This window comes from Alligator sinensis, unplaced genomic scaffold (genome assembly GCF_000455745.1).
Source record: "Alligator sinensis unplaced genomic scaffold, ASM45574v1 scaffold241_1, whole genome shotgun sequence".
NCBI classification, from domain to species: domain Eukaryota; kingdom Metazoa; phylum Chordata; order Crocodylia; family Alligatoridae; genus Alligator; species Alligator sinensis.
Genome location: NW_005841894.1, coordinates 2,929,374 through 2,951,595, shown reverse-complemented (window position 1 = coordinate 2,951,595; position 22,222 = coordinate 2,929,374). Strand labels below are relative to the sequence as shown.

At 48.4% G+C, this 22,222-nt stretch overlaps 1 protein-coding gene across 19 annotated transcripts in view; it reads left to right on the top strand.

Moving 5' to 3' along the window:
- The window catches only part of KLF12 (Kruppel like factor 12), a 488,339-nt gene that overhangs the window by 265,093 nt on the left and 201,024 nt on the right, over nt 1–22,222 (top strand). For 18 of the 19 annotated variants that reach the window (XM_006018139.3, XM_025197322.1, XM_025197321.1 and 15 more), the window contains 2 exons: nt 7,893–8,430; nt 22,035–22,124. In XM_006018139.3, the coding sequence (XP_006018201.1) occupies nt 7,893–8,430; nt 22,035–22,124 (628 nt within the window). The remainder of the gene's footprint in view (nt 1–7,892; nt 8,431–22,034; nt 22,125–22,222) is intronic. The other variant, XM_006018138.3, reaches the window with a different exon arrangement.

Sequence of the window (22,222 nt, the reverse complement as noted above, 5' to 3'; positions counted from 1 at the left end):
TAAAGCTCCGCCATTACTTTAAGTAGTTTCAGGTTTACCATTCCATTGTGGAAAGAATTTAGTAACTTACAGAACCTGCAAGCTAGACCTTAAGACCACAAGGCTACACTTGTATATATTTTGATCGTAAGCCTCTCTTCAGCTCTTCAAAGATTATTTGCCTGGGATTATAAACTCTTTGAGGCAGGGACCATTTTTCTGTGTGTGGCATTGTCTATAACATGGTTAGTGTTACTGGCATCTAAATGATAAGAGCTCATATGGAGATTTAGCTTTCAAACTTGAAGCATCAACTCTTGAAAATCTGATGCTTAAGCACTTGGGGCCAGATCCCATAGATCTCACATAGATATGTGTATAAAAGTCTGTATGATCTTTAGTAGGCAGTTCTCCCTTGCTGTCCTGAGCAGTCATTCACACCAGTGCAAAATGAATGTAAGTACCATCATTCTGGTTTGGTAGCATTTAGTATCACTTTGTACCACATCAATGTGTGTATAGGTAACAAAGAATCAACCATGGTAACAAACATGGTTTATGGGTAACAAAAGAATCTGGGACAATAGAATTCTCTCTCCTGTGTCATAATCTGTTTTCCAAATAGCATTAGAAAAAACAATTTATCTTATTTGAACACGTTAACATTTACTTCACCAATAAAAAGCAAAAGTAAAGGAAGATGAAGCTAAGACATGTCTTCTGTGTTTTGGCGCATTTCTTTGATGAGACCTCCTCACTCTGGCTACATACAGATGTGTGTTTCTACCAGAAGAATATCTAGTCACCTGGTAGAAACAAGGAGCATACACGAATTCATTCAGTTTCTCCTGGAAGATCTCCACTAGGAGGGAAAATTTCTTACAAGAAAGAACAATTATGAGCTCATCTCATAGGGTCACCCTTGTCTGAGGGAGTGGACTTTCTCTGCCACTCCACTCTATTCTCCCTGTGGATCAGGGGTGGGGGGACTGGAGCAGCCACTGATCTCCATGCTTTCCCAGACCAGATTCACCCCAGTCTGGTGAAGGCACAAAGAGCAGGGGAAGGAGGGATGCTACAGGATGAATGCCTGTACTGTTCCCTATCCTGGAAAGATATCTACTAGTGGAAATTTCTCTTAGAAATTTCTACCAATAGAAATGAACACCTGTTCATTGTCTTTGTCTAATGAATCAAAATGGAGTTGTTCTGCTAGCCTAAGAATGTTTGAAGCAGCAGCTGGAAGCAGCTAAGCAGGAAAGCCTGTTCATTTGGCACTCTTAGAGCATGTTAAAATTTAAGGTAGGATTTCAAGAAAAATGGGGGGGGGGAGAGTATTTAAAGGTAGGCATGTGTCCTTTCAATCTAACTGTCTACCTGTAGATCCGATTTTATACTGTCATGTATGTTTCTGGTAAAATCATTAACAATAGCAAAATCTACTTTGAGAATGTTATGAAGTCTCTGGCACTTGTTAGTTTTGGGGGTAAAAATCTGTGTCTAGGGCAGAATTTGTATTTTTCAGAATTTTTTAATTTAACTTTGCTCTTTTTAATGTTCTAAAGACTACATAAACTGAGGTTTTCTATTCTTCCAGTACTCAGTCCAAAACACAAAAGGATGAGGAGAACCACACTTACTTCAGGGTAGAGCTGCAAGGAAAGTGGGACTTCAGGTGGATAAGTTCTACTCCTTACTTCCACTCAAAGAGTTTGGAAAACTTTCCACTTTAATAAAACTTTCCACTATGAAAGTGAAACCTTCAAAAATCTATAATCCATAGTTTTGGTCATTTAAATCTTATCCACTTAGTATCATATTCAGAGCTGAAAGCTGTTCCAATTTAACCCAACCCTGTACTGACAATCCAAGAGGCTACATGATTGCACTTCTAACCATGATTCATCCTTGTGGAGCAACAGCAACGACTCTGCCGTTAAGGGTGCAGCTAATTTTTCAGCATAGATTTGATTTTTTCCTATCCTTTAATTTTGCCAGAACTAAATCATTCTACCTGGAGCTTCTTATGTAAGGTTTGCTATGCTTAGAGGAAAATAATGTGGGACAGCCTTTGTGACAGTAAGGGATGGTGTTTGTGAGATGTGTCAGTTTGAGCGATTACAGGTTTTCTAACTTCCTTTATATCTTGGTATCCTAGGGCCATCTTATTCTATAAACTTATTCTATTCTGATTCAATTGCTCTCATCAATGTGTTTTTGGTGTAGCTTCTTTATAATTTTTTGACCTTCAAAGAACCCTGCCAAGTTTGATTTCGGACCTCTCTTTGTCAGAGTTTATGAATTCTATTGGGTAGAGCAATACAAGTCATCAAGGGCAGATAGATTCACTAGGGGCTGAGTAACCTATGAGTTTATGAATTGTACAACATCAGGATGAGTTACTGAAATAAGGTTATCTTTGGCCCAAATGACTTTACAACACTTGCAGGTTACCCAGATCTGTTTGAGGTTACCCAGGCTTGTTGGAGGTTACCAAGTTATGCTATGCTGAAAGTTTAAGACCTATGTTGCTTAGTTATAGACAGGAATCAGAGAGGTTTAAAGTAATGGTGGTATGACTGACATGCTACAAGCAGAAGAGAACTTCAAAATGTAGGCTAAAGTAAAATGGTAGGAGTGAAACGTGGGGAACCAGAGAGAAGAAAGTAAAGTAAAACTGTCTCTGAGAAGGTGGGAGGTGTCATCCATCACATTTATGCATAGGCGACTGGTAGAAGGGGAATGGGGAAGCTTGTGCCCCCCCTGACAGAGCTGTCCCCTACTGCTGCCACCACGGCTGCTCGCCAACCCGGTCCTCGCTGCTGCCGGCTTCTGCGGGTGCTCACCAGCCCCATCACTGTTGCCACCACCAGTGGCTTCTGTGGGTGCTCTCCAGTCCCATCCCCACCGCTGCTGCTGGCTTCTGCAGGTGCTTGCCAGCCCCTTCCCCACCACTGCTGCTGGGTTTTGTGGGTGCTTGCCAGCCCTGTCCCAGCCACTACCACTGCCAGCTTCTGCAGGTGCTCGCCAGCCCCGTCCCTATTGCCAAAGCTGCTTTTGGCTTTTGCAGGTGCCCTCCCCCACCCCCAGACTCAGGAGGCACCAGTCACCCATGCCTTTATACATTATCCACCTTTATAGGCACTACGTACTCCCACAGCTTTTTGGTTGTGTCATATGTTTTCTTTTCTGAACTACTAGTATTAGAATGACACAGAGTGTTCCTGCTAGTATTAGTCAATGACAAATTTATAAACAGAGCACTTTATTATTACTATAAATTTTGAAAAGGTCCAAAGCCACTCTGTCTGAAGGCAAGCAGACAAACAATGAAGCATAAATGCCACAGAATGATTAAATGTAGATTTCTATAACTTTTTCACCCCCTTATTAACAACAGCCTCTCTCTATTAGTATTCGATGGCATATTATGGTTAGGGCACTCTCCTAGAAAGAGCCCAGGTCTCCTATTTCCTGGGAAAGCACTGTAGCTACTAATCTGTTATAGGAATTGGGAGTCAGAACTTCCTTCTGAGTTTCTGAGGAAAAGCAGCTACACCTGCTATATTCAAAAGACGAGTCATAGCTACCGCAGTGAAAAATATAGGCTTCCTCTGAGATGAAATTTTTGCTAGAAGACAATCTGCACCCTCAGCAGGACCATCTGTTTTTAGAATGGCTGCAAGGGTCATGCTCATTGGCTGCAGAATAGTCTGGGTCTAATATATAAGACCAGGCCTTTCATTTGGGCCTTGGCCATTCAACGCTTCACAACCCACAGCAGCTGTATCTATTCCCCTTTGGCCTGGCTCCTGGCTTCTGGCACTGCCTGGACAGAGATCTTGCTTATTGACTAGAACTTTGACTTGCACTTTGGTTCTGACCCTTTTGTATAGCCTTGGCCCCTAGTCTGGATCCTCCCCTGGGTCAGGTCCCAGTCTACTGTAGCGCTCCTGTAGATTACCCGTGACCCTGTTGCTAAATTCTGCAAGATGATTGTGGTGGCAGCCAACCTGCAGGCTACCTCAAAGATCCAGGATGCACAAAAGAGGGGAAGGGGACCAATAGGAAATTCCAAAATAGGACAACAGCGGGAAGAAATCCTCAAGGCTTAGTTGGAATGGTACAACATGATACCAGGGAGAGAGGTAGCCTGGAGCAGGAGAGCAGGATGTTGAAGAGGGAACCAAACATCTGCTCATTGCTAGGCTCCTCCTTTTAAGTTTGTAAGCATAGCAAACCACAAACTCTGCCTCAGTTTGAATATGTTTGGTGTTTGCTTTAAGAAATTCAGGGAACTGTAAAGTCAACCCTTATGTCCTAAACCAAGTTATTTGAGTACCTGTTTTTTTTCCTACAGACAGCTTCCTTCACGATGAATGATGTTTTTAGTTTCTCATCTTAAATTCTCATACTGGAGTGTAGTGTTTAACACTGTTAAGCTGGTATTGTATGTCATCTCAGAGGCAGGTGTATTATAGTAATTGGTGCAGCTGTCCACTGTGTGTTATATGTACACCAGTGTGTGAGGTGTTTTCAGGGGCTTTGGGCTATTTAGCAGTAGACAGTATTAGTAGTGTGTGCATGGTTGTTTTATTCTGTTCTCTCATGTCAAGCCCATTAGCTGAGCACTGTGTCAGTTAGTAACTTGTTCTGTGATCCTCCATGACCTAGTCATTATCCCCTGCCACCAATCCCTGAGATTCTTCTCATGTTTCTGATTATTAGCAGAAAATGTTACATGTAAATCAAATTTTACAAGTAAAGGAGCAAAAGAGAAGTTCAGTATCAAATCCCATAGTTTTCATTACAAGAGGCTGGTAGTATACTGCATGAAGTACATTGTTCTGTGGTAATATGGAGCAACCAGACCTAAAAAGACATTTTTAATTTAAGGTTATTGCCATAATTACTTAAATTACCAGGTGATATCAGAAAACTAAATTATGTGAATACTTAGGATGAATTCTTGGTCCTACTGAAATTAATGGCAAAACTCCCATGGTCTTAGCAGAGCCAGTATTTCATGCAAAGGATATGTAAAACTTGTTTTTGCTAATAAAGAAATGATTTCCAATCATGTGGAAATGAATTAGTCTGTATTTTTTAGATTCATGATTTTGTTTTTATATTTTCACATAGCTAGTTTTATGATCAAAAAGATATATTTTCCATTGTCATTTGTATAGATGTGGTACAGCAAAGTATGCAAGTAGTACAGACATTCCCAAACCAGTGGTCCATCTGGATCAGAATCATGTTTCTTACTGCAACCTATGTAGTGTGCTTCTGAGGAACGTACAAGAAGCTATGTTGTAGACAACTGTGAAATAAGTGTCATATTAAGGATAGTTCTTCCTAGCCACATCATTTAGTGATTGTTTAACGTGCACCTGGAATTATCTGTTTTGACTCTGGATCCAGGTACAATTACTGCTTGTATCTGAAATAAAATAGTACCTAGAAGACCCAACTGAGAATGAGGTCCTATTGTTTTGGTTTATAAGCATAAAGTAAGCAACAAATGGTGCGAAAAGAACTTTACAGTTTATAAATAGATGAAGGGCTGGTGAAAGGAAGTATTATTGTCCCCATTTTTTACCAGCGGGGATCTGGACCACAAAGAGGCTAAGTTATGCCTAAACAAATATGTATCATTGATAATAACTGAGCCCCGGTCATATAATTGCTGCAAAACTACTTACTTTTCACATTAATAATATAAAGGTCTGGTACTTGTTTGAATCTTATTAAACTCTTAATGTCAAAATTATCTTGTGTCAATAAGTTCCACAAGTTTTATTATGCATTATTCAAAGAAAGTGTTTCCTTTTGTCAATTTTGAATCAGTTGCTATTCAATTTAATTAAAAGTTCCTTTGTTCTTATATTAGGAGAGAGGGAGGTGTCCTTTGGCCTTCTCATTAGCCTTTGATTTAATAGATTATTTTATATGCTTATATCCTGGTTCTTTATTAATTTATTATCTGAATAAATTTGTGGTGCCTTTCTGTACAGAGATCTTATGTATCAAATCATGTTGTTAACAATCTTTTGAACTCTTATTTAAGCCTGCTTTATCTTTCTTGGGAGAAGTGAGCAGAAATGAACACAGTTCAGTCATAATCAAGGTCCCATATTCTTTTCATTGGATGGACAGAGTTTCTTAGGAATTTACGTGTTGGGTTTTCCATTCTGAACAGGCTGCTGTTGTTGATACTGCTAATGTTGCTACTTTTCTTTCGTATTGAAGCTTCTTTATGTTCTGGAATTTGGTTTAAACGAGCAAAGAAAAAGCTTTCAACAAACAATTTTTAATGTAGCTTAGTTCTAAGAAACAAAAAAAGAGGATTGTTTGATTGCAGTAATAACTAGTTAATTTGTCAGAAACAATGGACTTTGGAAATTAGTAATTTAGGAACAATGGCACTTGCTTAGGTATCCGGGAGATGTTATAAAGTCTAGAGACTGTGGGATGTATGTATAGTAGAAACAAATAAAGAGATCATTAATTATGTCTATATATGAAAGAATTCTATTAGTTTAAGTGAAATCTGAAATAGCCCAGCAATTGCTTTTTACAGGTCATTTTGCAGTGTTGCAATATGGAATCAAATCCTGTCTGCCAGTCATGGTAAGCCAGTAGAGTAACACTGTTCAAATTAATGCTGTGGACATATTTAATTTAGCTGAAAGGTATAGTGTAATGTATTTTATATAGCTGCAGAATTATACATAAATAGTCTTCTCTTCATCCATCATGTTAAAAATGATTGAAAATCCATAATCAAAAAGTATTTTAATAGTTCACTGTCAGAGTAGAAAGACATATCAAGTATGGTCCTGTTGAAGTCTGGTATTATTCAAAATTGTCATTAAAGACTTGCATAAAAACTGCAGATGACACCACACTGCAAACACTTTGGAGAACAGGATTAAAATTCAAAATTATCTTGGTAAGTGGCAGAAAAGGTTCATAATCAATAAGATTAAATTAATTAAAGACAAGTACAGTATTCTATACTGTGGAAGGAACAAGTGAATACTTAAATACAAAATGGGGAATACTTGACAAAGAATCAGTGCTGGAGAAAAAGATTTGGGGATTGTGGTAGATCACAAACTGAATATGCATAAACTGTAGGATACTGTTGCAAAAAAGCAATCTCTTTCAGGGATACACTAACAGGAGTGTCATATGTAAGTAATGGAAAAGAAATATTCTTATCTACTGAGCACTGGTGAGGTCTCAGCTTGGAGTACAGTTTAAGAAAGAGGTGAGCAAATCGGAGAGAGTCTAGATGTGAGCAACAAGAGTGATAAAAGTTTAAAAAGCATGGCTTGCAAGGAAAGGTTGAAAGAATTGGGGCTTTTTAGTCTAGAAAAAGGAAAACTAATAGGGGTGAACAGGAAGCATGATAATTGTGTTTAAGTTTGCGAAAGGTTATCACAAAGAGTATGGTGATCAATTGCTTTCCACGTCTGCTGGAAGTACAGCAAGAAGCAATTGGCTTAAGTTGTTGTACAGGAAACTGAGGTTGGATAGTAGGTAATTTTTTCTAACACTAAGAATAATTGTAGATTGGAACAGACTACATAGGAAGATTATGGGATCACAATCACTCAAAGCTTTTAAGAACAAGCTAGACAAACATCCATCATGGATGTTTAATCCTGCATCAGAGGAAGAGGATGAAATATCTGGCTTCTTGAAATTCATTCTAGATCTTCATTTGCGTGTCTTCTATGATGTTTTGCTTTTTCAACCATGAGCTGACTCGGGTCATGAAAAAAAACAATGACCTTCAGAGCAAGTGTGAACTGTGTGTTAAATATATAGTAGCAATTAAATTGTCTTTGGCATATATTTACTATCACCAACTGAACAGACCCTCCCTTTTCTTCCTCCAACAGTCTCCAATCGCCCACAGCTACCCAGACATGGAAACTGGACCCTTGTTGCTAAACAACATGAAGGCTGATACCCCAGAGGATTCATTATGTACAGACGATTTCCAAACACAAACTGAGCCAGTGGACTTATCAATAAACAAAGCCAGGTCATCCCCTACAGCAGCTTCATCTTCACCAGTTTCCATGACAGCATCAGCTTCCTCTCCTTCTTCTACTTCAACTTCATCTAGTCGGCCAGCTTCATCCCCTACAGTAATAACATCAGTATCTTCAGCGGCATCCGTACCATCAGTATTAACTTCAGGTCCTCTCGTGGCCTCTGCATCTAGTGTTAGTAGCCAGCAGTTTTTGCACATAATCCATCCAGTACCACCCTCAAGCCCCATGAACTTACAGTCCAACAAAATGAGTCATGTGCACCGTATTCCAGTTGTGGTGCAGTCGGTACCTGTTGTCTACACAGCTGTGAGATCACCTGGGAATATGAACAATACCATAGTAGTACCACTGTTGGAGGATGGGAGAAGTCATGTCAAAGGTAAGAGCTGTTTTTTTCTATCTCAAGCTTCTGTGGCATCAACGTAATATAAGCAACATACAAAAACATTGTAACACTAATTGCTTTATAAAACTTCATTTGATTAAATTCATTTTGTCCAAAGTTTATAAAAAGCTTCAATCTAGAAACAACCATAATCACCCCTGGTTTAATTTTACTGATGTCAGTAGATTTGAATCAGGGAAAAAATGATCTATGGAGACAAATAATCATTGTTTAAGGACATTGTTTTCACCATAAGTTTATTACCTAAATACCTTTAACCTTTAAAAAGTATTGCTCTGGGTACCTGGCATAGAAGTTAAAGAACTGAGAGAATGGGATAGTAGTGAAAGGTAATTTCAAACTTGGAGAAAACAGAGTCAGAGTGGCCTTCAAAAATGTCTGAAGTAGAAAAATGAGGTCAGCAGAAGAAGAATGGAAAGTAGGAAGATGAAAAGTAAAGGCCTCCAAAGCAGAGAGCAGTGGTATATTAAAAGTATACCATGTTCCTTTAAACTTAAAGAGGAGCAGAGATACTGTACCCGCCTACTCCGCAGGTGCTCCTCTGCGTTGCCCGCAGCCTGCTCTGCTGCACTGCTCGCAGCTTGCTCCACCTTTGCTCGGCGTTGCCCCGCACTCCGCAGGTGCTCCTCTGCGTTGCTCGCAGCCTGCTCTGCTGCACTGCTCGCAGCTTGCTCCACCTTTGCTCGGCGTTGCCCCGCACTCCGCAGGTGCTCCTCTGCGTTGCCCGCAGCCTGCTCTGCTGCACTGCTCGCAGCTTGCTCCACCTTTGCTCGGCGTTGCCCCGCACTCCGCAGGTGCTCCTCTGCGTTGCCCGCAGCCTGCTCTGCTGCACTGCTCGCAGCTTGCTCCACCTTTGCTCGGCGTTGCCCCGCACTCCGCAGGTGCTCCTCTGCGTTGCCCGCAGCCTGCTCTGCTGCACTGCTCGCAGCTTGCTCCACCTTTGCTCGGCGTTGCCCCGCACTCCGCAGGTGCTCCTCTGCGTTGCTCGCAGCCTGCTCTGCTGCACTGCTCGCAGCTTGCTCCACCTTTGCTCGGCGTTGCCCCGCACTCCGCAGGTGCTCCTCTGCGTTGCCCGCAGCCTGCTCTGCTGCACTGCTCGCAGCTTGCTCCACCTTTGCTCGGCGTTGCCCCGCACTCCGCAGGTGCTCCTCTGCGTTGCCCGCAGCCTGCTCTGCTGCACTGCTCGCAGCTTGCTCCACCTTTGCTCGGCGTTGCCCCGCACTCCGCAGGTGCTCCTCTGCGTTGCCCGCAGCCTGCTCTGCTGCACTGCTCGCAGCTTGCTCCACCTTTGCTCGGCGTTGCCCCGCACTCCGCAGGTGCTCCTCTGCGTTGCTCGCAGCCTGCTCTGCTGCACTGCTCGCAGCTTGCTCCACCTTTGCTCGGCGTTGCCCCGCACTCCGCAGGTGCTCCTCTGCGTTGCCCGCAGCCTGCTCTGCTGCACTGCTCGCAGCTTGCTCCACCTTTGCTCGGCGTTGCCCCGCACTCCGCAGGTGCTCCTCTGCGTTGCCCGCAGCCTGCTCTGCTGCACTGCTCGCAGCTTGCTCCACCTTTGCTCGGCGTTGCCCCGCACTCCGCAGGTGCTCCTCTGCGTTGCCCGCAGCCTGCTCTGCTGCACTGCTCGCAGCTTGCTCCACCTTTGCTCGGCGTTGCCCCGCACTCCGCAGGTGCTCCTCTGCGTTGCTCGCAGCCTGCTCTGCTGCACTGCTCGCAGCTTGCTCCACCTTTGCTCGGCGTTGCCCCGCACTCCGCAGGTGCTCCTCTGCGTTGCCCGCAGCCTGCTCTGCTGCACTGCTCGCAGCTTGCTCCACCTTTGCTCGGCGTTGCCCCGCACTCCGCAGGTGCTCCTCTGCGTTGCCCGCAGCCTGCTCTGCTGCACTGCTCGCAGCTTGCTCCACCTTTGCTCGGCGTTGCCCCGCACTCCGCAGGTGCTCCTCTGCGTTGCCCGCAGCCTGCTCTGCTGCACTGCTCGCAGCTTGCTCCACCTTTGCTCGGCGTTGCCCCGCACTCCGCAGGTGCTCCTCTGCGTTGCTCGCAGCCTGCTCTGCTGCACTGCTCGCAGCTTGCTCCACCTTTGCTCGGCGTTGCCCCGCACTCCGCAGGTGCTCCTCTGCGTTGCCCGCAGCCTGCTCTGCTGCACTGCTCGCAGCTTGCTCCACCTTTGCTCGGCGTTGCCCCGCACTCCGCAGGTGCTCCTCTGCGTTGCCCGCAGCCTGCTCTGCTGCACTGCTCGCAGCTTGCTCCACCTTTGCTCGGCGTTGCCCCGCACTCCGCAGGTGCTCCTCTGCGTTGCCCGCAGCCTGCTCTGCTGCACTGCTCGCAGCTTGCTCCACCTTTGCTCGGCGTTGCCCCGCACTCCGCAGGTGCTCCTCTGCGTTGCTCGCAGCCTGCTCTGCTGCACTGCTCGCAGCTTGCTCCACCTTTGCTCGGCGTTGCCCCGCACTCCGCAGGTGCTCCTCTGCGTTGCCCGCAGCCTGCTCTGCTGCACTGCTCGCAGCTTGCTCCACCTTTGCTCGGCGTTGCCCCGCACTCCGCAGGTGCTCCTCTGCGTTGCCCGCAGCCTGCTCTGCTGCACTGCTCGCAGCTTGCTCCACCTTTGCTCGGCGTTGCCCCGCACTCCGCAGGTGCTCCTCTGCGTTGCCCGCAGCCTGCTCTGCTGCACTGCTCGCAGCTTGCTCCACCTTTGCTCGGCGTTGCCCCGCACTCCGCAGGTGCTCCTCTGCGTTGCTCGCAGCCTGCTCTGCTGCACTGCTCGCAGCTTGCTCCACCTTTGCTCGGCGTTGCCCCGCACTCCGCAGGTGCTCCTCTGCGTTGCCCGCAGCCTGCTCTGCTGCACTGCTCGCAGCTTGCTCCACCTTTGCTCGGCGTTGCCCCGCACTCCGCAGGTGCTCCTCTGCGTTGCCCGCAGCCTGCTCTGCTGCACTGCTCGCAGCTTGCTCCACCTTTGCTCGGCGTTGCCCCGCACTCCGCAGGTGCTCCTCTGCGTTGCCCGCAGCCTGCTCTGCTGCACTGCTCGCAGCTTGCTCCACCTTTGCTCGGCGTTGCCCCGCACTCCGCAGGTGCTCCTCTGCGTTGCTCGCAGCCTGCTCTGCTGCACTGCTCGCAGCTTGCTCCACCTTTGCTCGGCGTTGCCCCGCACTCCGCAGGTGCTCCTCTGCGTTGCCCGCAGCCTGCTCTGCTGCACTGCTCGCAGCTTGCTCCACCTTTGCTCGGCGTTGCCCCGCACTCCGCAGGTGCTCCTCTGCGTTGCCCGCAGCCTGCTCTGCTGCACTGCTCGCAGCTTGCTCCACCTTTGCTCGGCGTTGCCCCGCACTCCGCAGGTGCTCCTCTGCGTTGCCCGCAGCCTGCTCTGCTGCACTGCTCGCAGCTTGCTCCACCTTTGCTCGGCGTTGCCCCGCACTCCGCAGGTGCTCCTCTGCGTTGCTCGCAGCCTGCTCTGCTGCACTGCTCGCAGCTTGCTCCACCTTTGCTCGGCGTTGCCCCGCACTCCGCAGGTGCTCCTCTGCGTTGCCCGCAGCCTGCTCTGCTGCACTGCTCGCAGCTTGCTCCACCTTTGCTCGGCGTTGCCCCGCACTCCGCAGGTGCTCCTCTGCGTTGCCCGCAGCCTGCTCTGCTGCACTGCTCGCAGCTTGCTCCACCTTTGCTCGGCGTTGCCCCGCACTCCGCAGGTGCTCCTCTGCGTTGCCCGCAGCCTGCTCTGCTGCACTGCTCGCAGCTTGCTCCACCTTTGCTCGGCGTTGCCCCGCACTCCGCAGGTGCTCCTCTGCGTTGCTCGCAGCCTGCTCTGCTGCACTGCTCGCAGCTTGCTCCACCTTTGCTCGGCGTTGCCCCGCACTCCGCAGGTGCTCCTCTGCGTTGCCCGCAGCCTGCTCTGCTGCACTGCTCGCAGCTTGCTCCACCTTTGCTCGGCGTTGCCCCGCACTCCGCAGGTGCTCCTCTGCGTTGCCCGCAGCCTGCTCTGCTGCACTGCTCGCAGCTTGCTCCACCTTTGCTCGGCGTTGCCCCGCACTCCGCAGGTGCTCCTCTGCGTTGCCCGCAGCCTGCTCTGCTGCACTGCTCGCAGCTTGCTCCACCTTTGCTCGGCGTTGCCCCGCACTCCGCAGGTGCTCCTCTGCGTTGCTCGCAGCCTGCTCTGCTGCACTGCTCGCAGCTTGCTCCACCTTTGCTCGGCGTTGCCCCGCACTCCGCAGGTGCTCCTCTGCGTTGCCCGCAGCCTGCTCTGCTGCACTGCTCGCAGCTTGCTCCACCTTTGCTCGGCGTTGCCCCGCACTCCGCAGGTGCTCCTCTGCGTTGCCCGCAGCCTGCTCTGCTGCACTGCTCGCAGCTTGCTCCACCTTTGCTCGGCGTTGCCCCGCACTCCGCAGGTGCTCCTCTGCGTTGCCCGCAGCCTGCTCTGCTGCACTGCTCGCAGCTTGCTCCACCTTTGCTCGGCGTTGCCCCGCACTCCGCAGGTGCTCCTCTGCGTTGCTCGCAGCCTGCTCTGCTGCACTGCTCGCAGCTTGCTCCACCTTTGCTCGGCGTTGCCCCGCACTCCGCAGGTGCTCCTCTGCGTTGCCCGCAGCCTGCTCTGCTGCACTGCTCGCAGCTTGCTCCACCTTTGCTCGGCGTTGCCCCGCACTCCGCAGGTGCTCCTCTGCGTTGCCCGCAGCCTGCTCTGCTGCACTGCTCGCAGCTTGCTCCACCTTTGCTCGGCGTTGCCCCGCACTCCGCAGGTGCTCCTCTGCGTTGCCCGCAGCCTGCTCTGCTGCACTGCTCGCAGCTTGCTCCACCTTTGCTCGGCGTTGCCCCGCACTCCGCAGGTGCTCCTCTGCGTTGCTCGCAGCCTGCTCTGCTGCACTGCTCGCAGCTTGCTCCACCTTTGCTCGGCGTTGCCCCGCACTCCGCAGGTGCTCCTCTGCGTTGCCCGCAGCCTGCTCTGCTGCACTGCTCGCAGCTTGCTCCACCTTTGCTCGGCGTTGCCCCGCACTCCGCAGGTGCTCCTCTGCGTTGCCCGCAGCCTGCTCTGCTGCACTGCTCGCAGCTTGCTCCACCTTTGCTCGGCGTTGCCCCGCACTCCGCAGGTGCTCCTCTGCGTTGCCCGCAGCCTGCTCTGCTGCACTGCTCGCAGCTTGCTCCACCTTTGCTCGGCGTTGCCCCGCACTCCGCAGGTGCTCCTCTGCGTTGCTCGCAGCCTGCTCTGCTGCACTGCTCGCAGCTTGCTCCACCTTTGCTCGGCGTTGCCCCGCACTCCGCAGGTGCTCCTCTGCGTTGCCCGCAGCCTGCTCTGCTGCACTGCTCGCAGCTTGCTCCACCTTTGCTCGGCGTTGCCCCGCACTCCGCAGGTGCTCCTCTGCGTTGCCCGCAGCCTGCTCTGCTGCACTGCTCGCAGCTTGCTCCACCTTTGCTCGGCGTTGCCCCGCACTCCGCAGGTGCTCCTCTGCGTTGCCCGCAGCCTGCTCTGCTGCACTGCTCGCAGCTTGCTCCACCTTTGCTCGGCGTTGCCCCGCACTCCGCAGGTGCTCCTCTGCGTTGCTCGCAGCCTGCTCTGCTGCACTGCTCGCAGCTTGCTCCACCTTTGCTCGGCGTTGCCCCGCACTCCGCAGGTGCTCCTCTGCGTTGCCCGCAGCCTGCTCTGCTGCACTGCTCGCAGCTTGCTCCACCTTTGCTCGGCGTTGCCCCGCACTCCGCAGGTGCTCCTCTGCGTTGCCCGCAGCCTGCTCTGCTGCACTGCTCGCAGCTTGCTCCACCTTTGCTCGGCGTTGCCCCGCACTCCGCAGGTGCTCCTCTGCGTTGCCCGCAGCCTGCTCTGCTGCACTGCTCGCAGCTTGCTCCACCTTTGCTCGGCGTTGCCCCGCACTCCGCAGGTGCTCCTCTGCGTTGCTCGCAGCCTGCTCTGCTGCACTGCTCGCAGCTTGCTCCACCTTTGCTCGGCGTTGCCCCGCACTCCGCAGGTGCTCCTCTGCGTTGCTCGCAGCCTGCTCTGCTGCACTGCTCGCAGCTTGCTCCACCTTTGCTCGGCGTTGCCCCGCACTCCGCAGGTGCTCCTCTGCGTTGCTCGCAGCCTGCTCTGCTGCACTGCTCGCAGCTTGCTCCACCTTTGCTCGGCGTTGCCCCGCACTCCGCAGGTGCTCCTCTGCGTTGCTCGCAGCCTGCTCTGCTGCACTGCTCGCAGCTTGCTCCACCTCTGCTCGGCGTTGCCCCGCACTCCGCAGGTGCTCCTCTGCGTTGCTCGCAGCCTGCTCTGCTGCACTGCTCGCAGCTTGCTCCACCTCTGCTCGGCGTTGCCCCGCACTCCGCAGGTGCTCCTCTGCGTTGCTCGCAGCCTGCTCTGCTGCACTGCTCGCAGCTTGCTCCACCTCTGCTCGGCGTTGCCCCGCACTCCGCAGGTGCTCCTCTGCGTTGCTCGCAGCCTGCTCTGCTGCACTGCTCGCAGCTTGCTCCACCTTTGCTCGGCGTTGCCCCGCACTCCGCAGGTGCTCCTCTGCGTTGCTCGCAGCCTGCTCTGCTGCACTGCTCGCAGCTTGCTCCACCTCTGCTCGGCGTTGCCCCGCACTCCGCAGGTGCTCCTCTGCGTTGCTCGCAGCCTGCTCTGCTGCACTGCTCGCAGCTTGCTCCACCTCTGCTCGGCGTTGCCCCGCACTCCGCAGGTGCTCCTCTGCGTTGCTCGCAGCCTGCTCTGCTGCACTGCTCGCAGCTTGCTCCACCTCTGCTCGGCGTTGCCCCGCACTCCGCAGGTGCTCCTCTGCGTTGCTCGCAGCCTGCTCTGCTGCACTGCTCGCAGCTTGCTCCACCTCTGCTCGGCGTTGCCCCGCACTCCGCAGGTGCTCCTCTGCGTTGCTCGCAGCCTGCTCTGCTGCACTGCTCGCAGCTTGCTCCACCTCTGCTCGGCGTTGCCCCGCACTCCGCAGGTGCTCCTCTGCGTTGCTCGCAGCCTGCTCTGCTGCACTGCTCGCAGCTTGCTCCACCTCTGCTCGGCGTTGCCCCGCACTCCGCAGGTGCTCCTCTGCGTTGCTCGCAGCCTGCTCTGCTGCACTGCTCGCAGCCTGCTCCACCTCTGCTCGGCGTCACCCCGCACTCCGCAGGTGCTCCGCTGCGTTGCTCGCAGCCTGCTCTGCCTCCACCTGGCGTTGCCCCGTCCTCCGCAGGCGGCGGCTGATCCCCTGCTCGTTGGGGCTCTGCGCCTTGTCTCGCTCCCTTCAGCCGCCCCTCTGCCTCGGCACGGTCGCCATTTATTTCTCCCGTCCGGCGTGCCCCGCCCCCGTCGTTCAGCCGCAGCCGAATAAACGCCCGGCTGACGACCCGCACCGGCGCTACCGGCGCCTGGGGTTTCTTCGGCTCCTCCGGCCCTGCTGGAGGTAAGCAGACCCCTTGACCGCCGCGGGGGTCTCCCAGTGCCCCCGCTCCCCTGGGACAGATACCTTGCATCAGGATGTTTGTCACTGAGTGAGGACCAGAATGCGAAGACCACTGGGAGTGTTTCTGGTGTTTGGTGAGATTGAGTTCTGTGGAACAGAAGCAAGCTTGAATGTATGAAAGCACATGACAAGAAAGCACGTGTCTGAAAGATTGGCACACAGTGGTAGAGATAGTTAAAGAGAAGGAAAATGAGTATGAAAGAACTGAAGACTTGTGAGAGTCAGGGGCGAGAGCAAGATATATTAGGAAATGGGAAAGCAGAAATGGGCAGAGATGATTATATGACATCTTGGCTGGAAAAAGACTATACTAAAAATAGATATGCCTAGAAAGTATGGAAATTGGTGCTTTATGAGACAGATATTAGCTGCCATGGTGGAAACAAAAGGTAGAGACTGGCAAAGGCTAATTTCAAAGATTGTTGAATTTGGATGACTAGGGCATGAGCAAATCTACCCCGAATCTGACATGTTGCTTGAAGATGAAGCAGAAGGTATTAATACATAACCATACTTATAGGCCTTATAAGACAGGATGGAATTTAGTGGTATGTTTCATACTATCCCTTGTATGCCTTCTTGCTTAATTAAGAGATCCTTTTAGCCAAAAGGTTTTTTTTCTCCTTTGACACACTTGTAATGTCGTAATATACAGTAACTGTATATTTTTACATTTCACTATCATGCTGGGCTTTTATGCTTTTTAATAGCATAATTTTGTTCATAAATTATTCCTTCATTCCCCCTGTGCAAAAAGGACACTTATCTTATGTGTTCAGAATACAGAACATTGTACCCATAGTGAATCTGGTTTCTGTTTCAAGACTGGAAATGATGATGTTTTAAGATATTTTATTACACTTCATGCAATTACATCATTTTAGGGCACTTTGCCATTACTTAAAACATGACAAATGAAACCAGTCTAGTGGATATTGATAAACAAATCTTCTTGATTTGTTGTTTATTTTCATATTTTGTACTGGGACTGAGCTACACCTGATTTTCAGATCAGACAAAAAATATATATCTGATGTTCATAGATATTTACTTTTGAAAAGGGATGGTGAGTAAATGCATCATCTGTAGGCAGCACTCTCTTGAGTTCATAAAAATGGAAACTCACTACCTCCTTTTCATCAGAAGCTAGTGTGCTGTAACAATTTCCACCCACCAACTTGAGATGCAGATGCTGAGCTATGCTGACAACCCTCTCTATTATGCTATTGTTGGCAGAGATCATTAACTAGCACTGCCGAGTCTCTTAACTTATGGCTAAAGAAAAAGGAGGGATTAAGCCATCTTTTAATTTTTTTTATCAGCTTCACCCTTTTTGGTATCGCTAATACCTCTGATAGTAACGTACAGGTTAATTTGAATAATTATAATAAAAGGATAATGGCAGTAATCTACTCTAGGAAGTCATCTTTTGTTAGCTCTTTCTGGAGTGTGTTTTCCTTCTTTATTGTATAAAACAATACAAATAAGAAAAGGCAGTGATTTCACATAAATCAAAAGATAAACTTAATTTCATATATGCATCTCATTGTTTCTATTCAGTGGACACAATGCCATTCAGCCTTTTGGGCTAAAATATGAAATAAAGATGATAAAAGGGCATTGCTCTGAATATTGAAGTTGTGCTAATCCTCTACCCAAATGAATAAGAAATGCAGATTCAGAATTGTCTAATGTGTCTACCTTTAACTTGCATCTGAAGGGTGACCCTGTTCAGTAAAAAAAATAAATCATCAGGGACAAATTCTGCCCTCAATTAACATGAGCTACTGTTATTGGCAAAATTGGTCCCTTAATCTGTTCATTCTTTCTTCTTGGGGTCTATTTAAGTTAAGGTAATGCTGGTGATATTAGACCCTATTTGGGCACAAAAGGTTAAGTATATGCTTTACTTTAATTCTTCTCCCACGTTCTATTGACTTAGGTGCTTTCCTGAATAGAGATACATTTCTTTATCATTGCCACAGCTTTTATCTAAGCACCTTCTGTCTTCCTCTTCCTTTTTTTTTTTTTTAAAGTTGCTTCTAGTCAACTATATCTGCTTTGATTAGAAAACCATTTTGATCTTCATATAGTGAGGAAATATTCCCTGGATTGCACATTAGGCCTGTGTGAAGTGGCAAATATTCGCTTCGGATTCGGCGGAACAGTGATTCGATTTGGAGAATCGAATCGCTGTCCCGATTCGATTGAGCCAAATTGGATCCGAAGATTCGGCGCCGCTTTGGAGATTCGTCCATAGACTAAATAGGCAGCTGTCCTCACCATGCTAGACACAGTGCCTCCAGCTGGTAAGTCTGTTGTGGTGGGCAGAGGGGGAAGGGAAGGGGCATGGGGGAAGGAGGGATTGGGGCTGGGGCTAGGACAAGCTGCTCAGCTAGGGTGGGGGGTGCAGGGCTTGGGGAGGGGGATTGGGAGGGCATGTGGGCGCAGCCCCCCCCCCGCCCCAGTTGGGCAGCTTCTCCCATCCCCAATCCCTCCCTTCCTCACACCCCTTCCCTCTCCTCTCTGCCTACCACAACAGACTTACCAGCTGGAGGCAGTTGTGTCCAGCATAGTGAGGACTGCTGCCTGTTTAGTGTATGGCCGAAACTCCAAAGTGACACTGAATCTTTTCTGAATCAATTCAGAGGCTTCTGATTCAATTCTGACCTTTTAATTACTCTCCAATTTGATTTGGATTTGGAGATTCGGCTGCCGAATCAGCCTGAATCTCCTCCGAATTGAATCGGTTACTGCAGCTTCGCACAGCCCTATTGCACATCTCTCCCTAATATCATTCCAAACTGTCCTTCTGTAGTGGCCTGTCTGTTCCCCTCCATTTCTTCCATTAATTCTTCCCATGAACCCTAAAATATAGCTTTTTTTCTCCAACCAGACTGCCCTGATTTCTAATAGCCACTAAGTCAAAAGGACACTTCTCTATTCATATTCTGCTTGAATTCTCTGTTCAACACAATCAATAATTAAATCCTCCTCTGCTTTTCTCCTTTCTTCTCTTTTTGCTTTCTTGGCTCTCTTCCTTACAGCAGTATGTCCTTCTTCTCATCTCCCCTTCTCTCCTTATTAGTACTTCTTACTGATCTGTACGGTCATGCCCTCTTCTTCCACTATTATTTTCCTTCTCGGTGATATCATCTTGTTCCAGTGCTTTCATTCACATCTATTCAGATGGTTCCCAAATGATCTTTTTTCTCCAAACTCTGCTTTCTTCTGAGTTCCCATCATACATACAGTTTCTCAAACAGGTGTTTTTCACCTTACACAGTAACCCAAACCCTTTCTAAGGACCAGGTATAAGTGAGGACATATTTTGTGTGTACAACAACTGCATGAGCATGTGTATATGCATATGTATGCATTTGTGTGCACATATATACAAACCCCATTTGAAAAACAATTTTAAATTCCATTTTTTGGTCCTTATTGTGAAAGAAAATGGTTCAACACTTTTTCTTATTCATTTGACTGCTTACTGCGCAGTACACTGAAATTTGAAAACATCTAGAGTATCTGAATGAAGCTATTTTTTCATTTTCTCATCAACTGTGTTGGGAGCTGCCACACTGCAAGCATTAATGCAGCATATTTAGACATTGCATCTGTTTTAATTTTAAAGCCGCCATTTTTGGCTTTCACACTGTTCTTTCATGGTCATAGAGTAATTAACAAAGAAGAAAAGTCCTGGTGCAGGCTGATCCTAAGCACCTTCAATTCTAGTTACAATTAATGGGAGCTGAGGATGCCCAACACTGTCTAGGTCATCAGTTTGCTGAATTAGCCCCAGTCATGCTGAGTACCTTCCACTGGTGTTGGTTTCACATATTGTTATGAAATGAGTTACTAATAAACAGTTTCAGAAAACATTTTTTGTTTGTTTTTTTTAAAGGTTGCCTTAATAAAACTGCTTTAAAATATAAGATGATACCTTGAAAAACTGAGGGTAGGGAGTGTCCTACCAATGCCTGTGTACACACATTCAAATGATCTGGGAAAATTTTCCTGGGTTTGTTTTTCTGGCAGAAAAACTTACCTGCAGATGCCTGGACATGTATTTGAATCCTGAGCCCCTGAAGAGCAGAGAGCTTGCAGGTGATGCTGTGCAGCCAGGATCCCCCAATGCACACATCTCAGCATGCTCTTCAGGCTCCCTCAGTCTGCCCAAAGACAGATAGCATCAGTGCACAGGGCAGCCCTGACTGGCTGACCCAGACTGCTTGAGCTTAGTTTGTATCTCCCAGCTGCACAATGTGGGGCTTGTGAAAGGGTCCAGGGGTGGGAAATTATTTCAGGCGGAGGGCCACTTACTGTGTTTTGGCAAGCAATCGAGGACCGCATGATAGGCAGCCAGGGGAAGATAAATATAAATTTTCTAAATTTTTTTAGGGGCCCCGCAGGCTGTATAGAATGGCCTGGCAGGCCGCATCCAGCCCACAGGCCTCATTTTGCCCACCCCTGGGTTATGCTCTGCTCGCTTCTTGGCTGGAGCAGCAGTCAAGCAAGTGACACACTTTGGGATGGGCAGGAGGAAAGCACTCTGCGATGCTGAAGAACTGTGCTGTGGCTTCTCTCAGAAGTGAATATATACAGTCAGTTAGGAGAAACTAACCCTGGTTGTTGTCAGAAACAGTCTCCCAGGAGAAACTGAATGTCTATATGCAGCACATGCAGTTTGCGGCACCATAGACAGTCTGCAGCACTGCAAACCGCACGTGTGCACTCATGGGGATGTGCCCAGGGAGGGCAGGGTCTGACTGTAGGAAGAGTGGGAAGGGGCTGTCAGAGGAAAAAGTTGGAGGGGGGAGGGGAGGGGATAGGCAGCAGAGAGCAAAGGGGCTACCTAACCCCCCAGATTTCTTTTCCTGCCTGTAGCAGTGGGAGGGGGGCAAATTCAAGACAAACCTCCAATAGTTAGAGGATTCTATATCTAGAAAATTATAACAAATTTATAAATTTTCTGTATATAAAATCTAATAATCAGGGTCTGATTTGAGGCTTTCTATTTGAATAAATATGGTAATAAAAACATATAAGTGATTTCATTTCTAGTGGGTCCCTGTCCCACAGCCTGTGTTCAGACAACACTGTCTGTATTTCAATCAAAATTGTACCTCAGTGAGCATTGGAGGATTAGGCTTACTGCTTTGTAGTTTAGCTGCAACTTTGACAAATGTTTTTTGCGTGGTAAAAGATAACTACCAGTTATTGCTCTGTATTGAAGTGTTCTAGCATGCTAAAGACATATGAAAGACTTGAATAACATTTTTTTTTTCAATTTAGTATTGGTGCATGTTTCTAAAAGGTGTAATTAAAGTTACTATGGGTAATATAACACTGACAGATAAAGCTTCCTGACACTTTTTTATTAAAACCATGTCTTTAGTTGCTGAGAATTTTGCTATACATTTATCACTAGACTGAAATTTTCCATTCTACATGTCTGCGTCAGGCTGACTTGTTTGAGGAAAGTTCGAGCTAAAACTATTTAGCTGTTTCATAAAATTAGGTTAACAAAAAATACATTGTTGTTGTCACATTCAAACAATATGTGTGTTTGTAATTGTTTTGTGGAGAAACCCTAGAATCTCCACCCTTTGGCGCGTGGTCTTGAAATTTGGTGAGGAAGGTCACTCTGAGCAGGACTGTGCCTTTTGCCATTCCAGTTAAAATGTGCATAATTTTTGGCCAAGTTATGAGCCTCCAAAAAAGTGTCTATTCATACATGCTTAGCAGAGACCTCTTGTAAGTCACTAGATATGTTCTTCAAAGATTACATTTGAATAAGGGTCCTCCATTCCTTCATTGCTCCTATATACAAGTGGGACTGTACATGCATCGCCCCCACAGAGTAAAATGAGCATGCTCCAGCGAAGGTCTGCAACCCTGAGCAGGCCTTCTTCTGCAATTGCACTGGCAACAGCAGCTGTGTTGCTGGGGAGAAGAATTTAAAATGGGGAGATGATGGGTAAATCTATGTCGAAGCAACAGTGTGCCCCAAACAAGACATTCCCAGTTAAGCTCTGTCCACTCTTGCCCAATCACACGTCCCAAACCAGGAAACATGCTTGTGGGGAGGCTTCTCTAGGATGTCTTTCTGTAGCCACACTATAGAGTCTTTAATGCATTAACTGAGAAGGGTTAAATATGACTTGTTTCCTCTTCTTTCAGCTGGTACACTGGCAGACTTGGTGGGGAAAGAAGCTGATTTGAATAGAGAAACTGGCTGGGGAGAAGGAGAGAAAAAAGAAATACAAGAAGGTAGGATCTCAGCCTAGGGTAATGGAAGTTGAATGCTGGGAGGGAAGAAAAGACGTGGGAATATAGTAGAGCAAGAGCAAGGTGAAGAAGGAGCCGTG